Genomic DNA, 9,484 nt, shown 5'->3' with positions numbered 1-9,484 from the left:
AGTTTGAAAAGTTTCGTAATTTGAAAACAAAAAGCGATACTATTGATATATATTTATCGATATATACATTTTCGAGATTTTACACCATTTCATATCACATACATTACTCGCTAAAATCCTCTTCGTCACTGAAATAGTTATTCTTTTTATAACGTTTCCTCGGTGCAGTCAAAGTTTCTTTTCTATCATATTCATCTGCTTCTCTACGTTCCATTTCAGACCGTTTTTGCTGAAATATAAAGTAACATGAGTAAAAATGTGCATTTTTTGCTCCATAAAATTTTAACTTATTCATTCGTCTCTTTTCACGTTTTAATTAAAAATTATGATTATACCTCAAGTGCAATAACGGCACTTAACGTTTCTGGTTCCTCTTCCGTATCATCATCGACGTTATAGACGTCGTCGATGTTGCGTTTTGGTTTTCTTGTCGCTTCATCGCTATCGCTATCATAATAACTTGTGTCGTACTTTTCTTGTTTCACATTTTTCTTACGTATCCTGACTCTTTTCGCTGGCGGTTCCCTAGGACCTAATGAGTTGTTGCTGCAGCAATACGATAAATGTCCTTCCTGTCCACATTCATAGCACTGCGACTTGTCGGGATAATCTCTACGACGTATAAATTCAGTGCTGCGACCATTGTCGACTGCTATTGAACTTTTCAGAGTGCGACCAAGTACCTAACAATAAAAAAAAAAGGGAAGAGGCTGTTAACAACATATAGATAATCTCTATTGGTGCTATTTAAAATTGTGATTTTAGCCTTTATCTCCTCTTTTTTAAATTAAGGAAAGGCAAAAAGCATAATTTCAATTAATTTCTCATTAGAACAACTCTAAATGAGAATTCTGCAAATTAAACGTTTCATGTTGGAATTTTTTTAATTTTCTATTTTACGAATATAAAATAAAATTTTACTGATATTTTAAAGCTACTGATAATGATATTCCTTTTTAATAAGTTTTAAAATTATATGGTCGCGCAGAAACGCATATCCATGTGCAATCGAATTAATGCTCGAATAACTACGCAACGTGATTATTTGGATGACGTGCGCCATCAAACAATTAGAAAAATAAATAAGTAGTATAAATTAAAGTTTACCTCCGTATTATTGAGAGCTTTCGCACAAGACACGGCATCTTCCGTTTTAAGAAATAGCACGAAAGCAACGCCGCGACTACGTCGCGTTACCTTGTCTTTCAATATTGTTACTCTGTAAATAAACGACATAATATTTTGCACGATATACATATATGGAGACTCGACGCTTGACAACAAAATGCTTATAAGTAACTCACTTGACAATTTTCCCGTAACTTTCCAATAGCTGATGTATATCATTGTTGGTTAAGGAGAACGGTAAATTCGACACGTAAACAGTCGATTTACTTGGAGCGATACGACCGTTCATATCTTCATAAATTTATTTTATAAAAATTATGACAAAGTCTCTACAGTTGGCTTCACATTTGTCTTTTTTTTTGTTACTTTAATATTTGAGCTTTCAAATATCTCATCGAGAAGCATTTCACGGATACACCATAGATAGAGACAAAAGTAACTGCTTCCAATTTAGGTTAGGATAAAGATGAAGTAAAAAAAAAAGTTCTAGTTGCTATTGCTGAACTGGCTGCACTAGTTCATTATATATATATTGTGATGTAAGGTTTTTTCAATAATATTATATATATTGCATTTATTTATCTATATTTTTCCATATAATTGTGCACAATCAAAAATGTAAAACAAAATGCGCTCATATTCTGATTTTTATTCTCATTATAGCCTTTGCCTCCTGTAGAAATTATGGTTTATTATCGATTGCAGTATAAAAGATTACAGGCGATATTTGGAAGGAACATCCGTTTGCAAGAATCCTTTTAAACGTGATATATTTTCATTCTGCGGAATAGTATTTAAAAAACTACGTGATTGGTCACCAGTATACTTTGGCATATCTAATTTATATTCTCACGAAATAAATCTATAAATCTTAATTTAGATTTTATTAATATAAGCTACATATGCATATATGTATACGTATCTGAAAAAAACTTGCAAGTTGAAACATTATAGATTCTTATCCCAGACTCTTAAAGGTGCTACCGCTGTAAATAATCTCGAGATCGAGATTATTAGAGATTTTACGCTTCTGTTGTAAAATACATATTTTAGCTTATGTTTAAATTTGCTTTTCAACAAAATAATCAATGTGTCGGTGCACAACGATAAAATTCACATGTACAAGCTCATAAGATGTCTTCAATAATACCGCTCCTTCCTAAACAGCTTCCTAAATATAGCAATTTGATTAAATTTTGTGGGCTTACTGCTAAATATATTGTGTGGCAAAGTCGGTATGGCTGCATTGCGCTCGTTGCATCACCGTCCGCTATCAACACAAACGTTACACAGAGTATAAGATAAAATAAGATATAAAATGAAAATTTCCGTTAAAGAGTGTTGCTTTAAAAATTAAACTATAGCCATGGTGAAAGTTAATAACATATTACAGAAGCAAATAAAAAATACAATATTACAGTATTCATGATTCTGTTATCCCTTCGCTATCTTCGTCCCATTCAGCAGTGAAACTCTGCACTTTCTTATGTTGTTTATCAGTAGTCTCTTCCATGTCTTCCTCGCCCATGTCGCCCTCGACGTGCTCTTCCTCAATGATCATAACAGATTCTTGTTGCTCATCCATACTATTGCTCTGTTCGCTGCATTGTTCCTCATCGTACTCTACTATCTCCGTTTGTTCTTCGACATATTGTATCACTTCTTCCACCTGATTATCAGCGCACTCCTCCAACATCTCTTGAGGCACCTCCTGCGCCTCCTCTTCCTCCATAACTTCCTCCATAACTTCCTCCTCGACTTCCTCGACTTCCTCGACTTCCTCGACCTCCTCGACCTCCTCAACCTCCTCGACTACCTCCTCTACTATCTCTTCGGTTTCCTGTGCAACCTCGCCGGGCTGATAATCCTCATAGGATCGATGATCGGCCTCCTCAGCACCATGAATGTACACGATCATACCGTCGTCCGTGCCCTGCATCACTATTTGCTCATTATCGGCGATATCCAACTGTTGCGGCTGTTGATGATGATTGTTCTCGGCATGCTGATAACTTTCATCATTGTTAACTAACATGATCATGTGCTGGCTCTCCAATTCGTGCTCATTATAATTGATGTTATGTGTAATATCATCCAACATCTCTGGCACAATGTATTGCTCCTCATTCGTAACTTTCACCATCTCTATGGTTTCTTCTTCCTGTGTTTCCGGAGTAGTCTCAGCATCTCCGACACCGAGGGAAGCGGCTATACCGCTGGCGACATTGCTGAGAGCCTCCGCTTCGGATGACGGTTCTAACGGAATAGTCGGCGCGGACGGAGGCTCGGTGGTGTCTCTCTGTAATTCTTTATGCGCACAGTCCAGATGTACTTGTAAATTTGTCACGCGCACAAACACCTTGCCACAGTATGGACAACGATGGCCCTTGGTCTCTTTACCATCCGCCATACCTACATGTCCGCTATTCAATTCGTGAGTGGTGAGTTCAGTGATACTCTTGAACGACTGATTGCATTGGTTGCACTGAATATCTTCCGAAGGTAGAGCGTGATGTCGGTTAGGAGGCCGATGATTATGATTTATCTGGTGACGCACCAGCAGAGTTTCCGACAAGGCAACGTATGAACAGGACTGACATTTCGGAAAGCACATGCTCTTCGGCGGCGGCACATTGTGCTTGGTATAAAGATGATACATCAAAATGTTACGCTTAGTTGCCTTATAGCCGCAATGCTCGCAAACCCTCGGATCAAACTTCTCCTCGTGCACATCTTGCATATGTCTTCTATACATGTAATAATTGGTATATTCCTCGTCCAAATCACACTTGTTGCATTTCCAGGGACCTGTCTCGCCGTCGATACTGCCGTTACACTTGGAATCGTTTTCATCATTATTGCTGGACAACAGATGGTCCGATTTTAAAACCACGTAAGATACTTTTGTTTTGCTAGCAATATTACTGTCGGGGGATTTTGCTTCTTTCTGCATGATCTTCAAACGAATATTTTTATTGTTCTTTACTAAATGGGGATATTTTTTTAACACTTCTCTGATGATCTTTGCGTGATTGTTGATAGAATCATCGGTACTTGGGCGATTCGTCTTAGGCTTTTCCACATTTTCTTTTTCCTCCAGATCAAAACGTACTCGTTTAGACGGACCATCTTGAGATCTCTGGTAATTCTTCGATATACTCCAATCATCGTCCGAATTTGTGTCTCTCAAGTTCTTTTCGCTCTCCTGATTTTCCTCTTCCTCATCTTCGGTTGTATCATTTTTACTATCTCTGTCGGGCGAATGCTTACGAGAGGAATTCCCTTTTTTATCTATGTCGGATGCTTGAACAATAGGCTTTGTATTATACGTAATGTCATCGAATGAAGAAAATACTCCCAGAGCAATATCATCTGCTTCCGGAAGATCGAATCTGGATGGGCCAGGAGTCGTTTCCTGTTTATGTATCGAAGATGCACTGTGGAATGTTCGTACTTCATAATTCATCGCTGGTATGGGTGGAGATTCGTCCAGCTTTCTCTTCCATATGGGAAGTCTTAAAAGATAGAGATTATTGAAATGTTATCGTTTTATAAGACTGTGTTTGGAGCATTACATTATGGAATACGTACTTTCTACCTGGCAATGGTTGCCCAGATAAAGCCGGTGTAGTCGAACTGGTGGAGCTGCTGACAATCGCTTTTGTAGTTGGAGTTGAAGGTTTCGAGACGGCTATCACTGGACGCGTAGGTGTTTTTGCCATATCATCTTGCATTTTGCTCGTGTTAAATTGAGCGTCGAGCAACTTTGTTAGGACCGTCATGTTCATTTTTTGCGCTGTACGATACAAAGCATGTTGCTCCGACGTCCAATATTCCAATTGTCCAGTGTACATAAAACTGTATATAAATGTGCAATTAATTAAATATAAACGACAAAAATGTTCCAGCATGAATATTAAAGCGTGAATATAAGTGTGAGGGTGAGATTAATTTTTAGTTGGAGTTTGGGTCCGAGAGTTCTGACCCTCGTCCCATGTATGCCTTGGTTTTATAAGAGAATGATTGGAACATGAAAGGAGTATGAGGTGATTGAAAACCCATATTAAATATATTAAAGCAATAAATATTAAAACGTACCTTATAATAGACTTAACACACTCGTAAGGCATATCTGAAGGCATAATTATTACACCATTAAAATTTGCATCCTTCTCTTTTTGCTGTTCTTCGAGTTGCATAAAATAGTCTGTACATGTTGTCACCACAAGTCGATGAGCCTGAGAAGAAATTTCTTTTAATAATATTACTGATAATTTTAAAAATATGTTTAGAAATATTTTTCGATATTATTGCTTCATACTAATAACGTAAGCATCACATTATTTATACCTGTACAGTAATGTCACTTGTAGGAAATTTAATTTTGAGATCGAGAAATTGTTCCTCCGAGTAAAGAGTCTGAAGTCGTTGAAGAAAGAATGATCCCCAATTATCCACTTTTACTTGCTTCAAGCCACGCGCAGGGGGTGACTTCTCTTGAATTACTCCTGACTCCATTATCAAGTATTTGACAAAAGTATCGATACCTGGTTCAATATATAATAGCTATTATATACTGAAAATAAATTTTATTTCTATGACAAATATTATAAATAGAAAGTTATATATGTATAAACGGTCCAAATTTTTCTACTTTTCAGAAGATAGAATACCATATGACAATCAACAGAAAAATTAGATTTTAATGAAAAATATTCAATTTCTAAGATTTAATAGGTAACGAATATTATTCATTCTTTAATTCTACTTTGCATTCTACTGTTTATAGGTATAAGGTATTATAAACCGAATAAATATAGTCTAGAATAAAGTTTTGTATCTTATTTTTTCTACTTTAATGTAAGATTCTGGGATCAAAGTTAACATTTAGAATTATAGTTATGTAATATAATTGTAATCTATTGTGCAAATAATATTACGGAGCAGTAAAAAAAATAAAATAAGCTAATTTCATAAAGAACATACTGTCGCTGCAATCTTCATAAAGCCTCCTTTCCTATCTACTACTTATTTCTCTAATACATTTTCCAAAATAATTTTACTTCATTCGAATACAATGCTAAATCCCTCTCTTTCCAGTTTCGCGCAAATCATAGAAGAGCTTTAAAAGCTTTATTAACGGCATTAATTTTATTAGCGCAATGGTGCACAGCGGACTAATCTATTCCTCGAAAGTAACAAGAGAGTGCCATACATGCGTAAGACTTGTAACGTAATTTCAACGTATTTGACGCGATGCTTCACCTAATCGCGCTTCTTATCGGGAGAATCCTAGAAAAAAACATCTCGCTACGTCTTTTACCTAAGAAGAAGGCCAACGCGAGTTCGGGGAGGTATTGCTTCTCATAAGTGGGAAGATGAGAGAGGAGGCAGGCAGATAAGATCGCGGGACGCGGAGCTGTGCTAGAAACGGGAAGAATTACAAATCTCTGGGACGACGACGACAAGGACGTTACGCACGAGACAACAGCCACATTTTCTAACAGCCCGGGCCCCGGGGCCCCGGAGCGAGACGCTGGTTCGCGACGTTCGCGACGTTCGCGTACGGCGTACGGTATACGCGTCCGTTGGCCGTCCGCGAGCTGCCCAGCCGCCAGCCGCCCGTGATCGACGATGACGGATCGACGGCAATGACGGATGAAGAATCCAGTGGCTGGCCCGCCCCGGCCGTACCCGGCGTACCCGCCGTACCCGTGCACCCGTGCCCCGTACGCGGGAATCGAAAATGCCCTATTGCACTTATAATTCACATACCTATTCAGCAGGATCTCAATATTTCCCGTTCAGCACCATCTCTTACGAATTTTCTCAGTATACAATCAACCGCAAGCATCCCACTGTGTGCCGTGACTCACAGATGGAGCTATACGCGTTCGATCCGGAACCGAGAGCCGAGAGAGCTCAGTCCGATCAAGTCCGATGTCGCACTTGTCGCAGTTGCGCCGAAGCGACCGGATGTGACGTCAGTCAGTTCCGGCGTAGCGTCTAGCGTCAGCGTCACTAGCGTTTCGTGAACACAGATACGTTTGAATTAAATATTAAGGGTGCCGTCCCATGCAGGACGGAATTTCGGAAAACGGAATCTCGGAATCATTCTGATTGGTTAGCCCCATGGGGCACAGTACAAGCCCCATGGGGCTAACCAATCAGAATGATTCCGAGATTCCGTTTTCCGAAATTCCGTCCTGTATGGGACGGCACCCTAAATATATAAAAATTTTATGTAAAATGATCGCCTGAAAGCATGGCAGCATTGGCAGCCAGAAATCTCTTCTTACATTATACATTTCTAATCAGACATATGTGAATTCATGAAAATTGGACTTGCTTACCGCAATTAACCCCTGGTTCCGATATTCACTGCCAGTACTGAAAATCTATAGTTTGCGTCACGTATACTATAGATTTTCAGCACTGTCAGTACACTGCCAGTAAAAAAGGAACAAGGAACACAGCCTAACTATCCCCCTCACACTACCACGATAAACAGTTCTGATTCGTCTATCGTGGATTTTATCCAAATAGAATAAAGCGATCTAATCATCTAAAAATCATTTAAATGGCATTTTAAAGTGAGAAAATGTCCTTAAGTTACTTATTATTAGTCTTTTTCACGAACGAGTACTTTTGGACAATTTTGCGGAACCTCTGAAACAAAATTCTAAATGCCATTCACACACACACACACAAGCATGTCGCGTCTCATGCGATTATTTTTATATTTTGATGATCAATAAAAAGATTAAAATTGTTTCTCCAGTCACCAGGATTCCTTCCTTAGGGAGAATGGACGTCTTTATGATCGTATTGATCGTTCATCATAATCATATACTTAAAATGGCCGTACAAGCGTGCAAGGCCAACAATTAAAAGAAAGATTGCGGACATTTATGGTAATGTAAGGGACGAATGTTTTTCAAGCCCTTAGCCGGCTTAGCCCTTACCAGGTTACCAGTTATCAGGTCATCACGCGTCGGCCGTGGAGTGATGCGATTGACCGGAGTGATGTTCTAGCCTTCTAGCCATAGCTCCAAACCACTCCAAACAGTCCAAACGTTGTCGCTCGTCGCCGAGGGCGAGAGGCGAGAGGCGAGAGGAGATTGAGGAGAACTGACAAGTGACAAGATGAACGCGACGACGACGGAGGGTAGAAGAATACAGGATCTTCCACCAAAAGGTGGCTATGGCCCCATCCAAACGGAAAGAGTGAAATTGCGTACCATTCTTGGCGGTAAAGATTTTGCTGCGACAGATTTTATTAGCTGGTTGGAAAGGTTAAGGAGGCACGTCGCCAAATTATGTAATAATGTTGTCATGAAATTTTACAGCTAAGAGCACGCTCGGGCTTCTGGTGGGCACCACGATCGTCGGATTCTATGCCTATTATCTCAATTATAAGTGCGTCAGGCGACAGCAGATCGAGATGAGAAGCGCACGCTTGGCGATATTTCCAGCATTATTGGCGGAACGAGATAGAGCGTAAGAATGCTGAATGTCTCACGAAATGTATCTTTAACTTGAAATTCTGTCAACTTTGGGTGCCTGAGCCTGACAATCTTAAACATTTACAATTAAACGTTTCCAAAGCCTACAATCGCTCTCTTTTTTGGTTTTTCTTCACGCAGCGTCTTGAAACAAATGAGACGTAATCGAGATGTCGAAGCAGAATTGATGAAGAATGTCGAAGGATGGGAAGTCGGAACGTACTTTGGGGAACCTATATTCTTCCTGGATGATGAAAATCAGTGGAGAGAACCGTTATTCTGTGAACATTTTGTGCACGCTGACTACGATAAAGTTAAAGCACGGTCTGAGCGTCATGGATGGATGTAGGACACCGTAGGAGTATCGTGTTATTAGTACTTGGCATTCAGATGTTAGCCAGCTACGGATCGTAATACGACAACCTGAAAAAGTAGTCTTAATAATAATAATAATAATGAGTATAATTATTGCAAGTCATAATTATTATCAATAACATCTTGAAACTATATAGGTTATAATAAAATCGTTACGTAACATTTCCGTTTGTCAATATTCTTTCATCTTTTTTCTCTTCACATTTCTTTGCGATAAATTTCACCTAACGGCAAGTACGTTCAATGATAATAATCTGGTATACAAGTTTTCTCTTTTTTAAATGTAGCAAATATCAAATGGAACATTATAAGATAAAATAGAAATGCCTATTTTACGCGTATTTTATTTTAAAAAATTAAGCGAATAAATATATAGATTCGACACGATACACATCTCGAGTTTCTCTCTTTTATTTGTCACATCGGCCTACTTATTTGTTTGTTCACATCACAGACACGTTGAGAGTCGAGATAGG

General features: G+C 38.8%; 3 protein-coding genes across 7 annotated transcripts; 1 reads left to right on the top strand and 2 right to left on the bottom strand.

Annotated features, from left to right (window-relative positions):
* Window positions 1-37: 37 nt before the first annotated feature.
* Window positions 38-1,562, bottom strand: LOC139779971 (zinc finger CCHC-type and RNA-binding motif-containing protein 1). Its single transcript, XM_071718510.1, has 4 exons — window positions 1,305-1,562; window positions 1,108-1,219; window positions 336-683; window positions 38-229 (listed from the first exon to the last, which is right to left on the bottom strand). Exons 1-4 carry the CDS (start codon window positions 1,415-1,417, stop codon window positions 104-106), a joined length of 699 nt encoding a protein of 232 aa, XP_071574611.1. The 5' UTR covers window positions 1,418-1,562; the 3' UTR covers window positions 38-103.
* Window positions 1,563-1,687: 125 nt separating this feature from the next.
* On the bottom strand, window positions 1,688-7,057 carry Cp190 (centrosome-associated zinc finger protein Cp190). Of its 5 annotated transcripts, XM_071718241.1 has the most exons (6): window positions 6,452-6,895; window positions 5,479-5,675; window positions 5,227-5,366; window positions 4,720-4,986; window positions 2,547-4,643; window positions 1,688-2,398 (listed from the first exon to the last, which is right to left on the bottom strand). In XM_071718241.1, the coding sequence occupies exons 2-5, from the start codon at window positions 5,644-5,646 to the stop codon at window positions 2,552-2,554; spliced, it is 2,667 nt and encodes an 888-aa protein (XP_071574342.1). In that variant the 5' UTR covers window positions 5,647-5,675; window positions 6,452-6,895; the 3' UTR covers window positions 1,688-2,398; window positions 2,547-2,551. The 5 variants fall into 5 exon arrangements, with proteins under 5 accessions (XP_071574342.1, XP_071574330.1, XP_071574325.1 ...); XM_071718229.1 differs by lacking the exon at window positions 6,452-6,895 and adding an exon at window positions 6,904-7,057 and having other exon boundaries at window positions 1,688-4,643; XM_071718224.1 differs by having other exon boundaries at window positions 1,688-4,643.
* Window positions 7,058-8,024: 967 nt separating this feature from the next.
* Nd-b16.6 (NADH dehydrogenase (ubiquinone) B16.6 subunit) lies at window positions 8,025-9,170 on the top strand. The gene is made up of 4 exons (XM_071718534.1): window positions 8,025-8,042; window positions 8,112-8,380; window positions 8,478-8,628; window positions 8,775-9,170. Exons 2-4 carry the CDS (start codon window positions 8,275-8,277, stop codon window positions 8,980-8,982), a joined length of 465 nt encoding a protein of 154 aa, XP_071574635.1. The 5' UTR covers window positions 8,025-8,042; window positions 8,112-8,274; the 3' UTR covers window positions 8,983-9,170.
* Window positions 9,171-9,484: the final 314 nt, after the last annotated feature.

This window comes from Temnothorax nylanderi, unplaced genomic scaffold (genome assembly GCF_030848795.1).
Source record: "Temnothorax nylanderi isolate EJ_2023f unplaced genomic scaffold, tnyl_v1.0 TNYL_tig0006_pilon, whole genome shotgun sequence".
NCBI lineage: Eukaryota > Metazoa > Arthropoda > Insecta > Hymenoptera > Formicidae > Temnothorax > Temnothorax nylanderi.
This window is presented reverse-complemented; position numbering and strand designations above follow the sequence as displayed.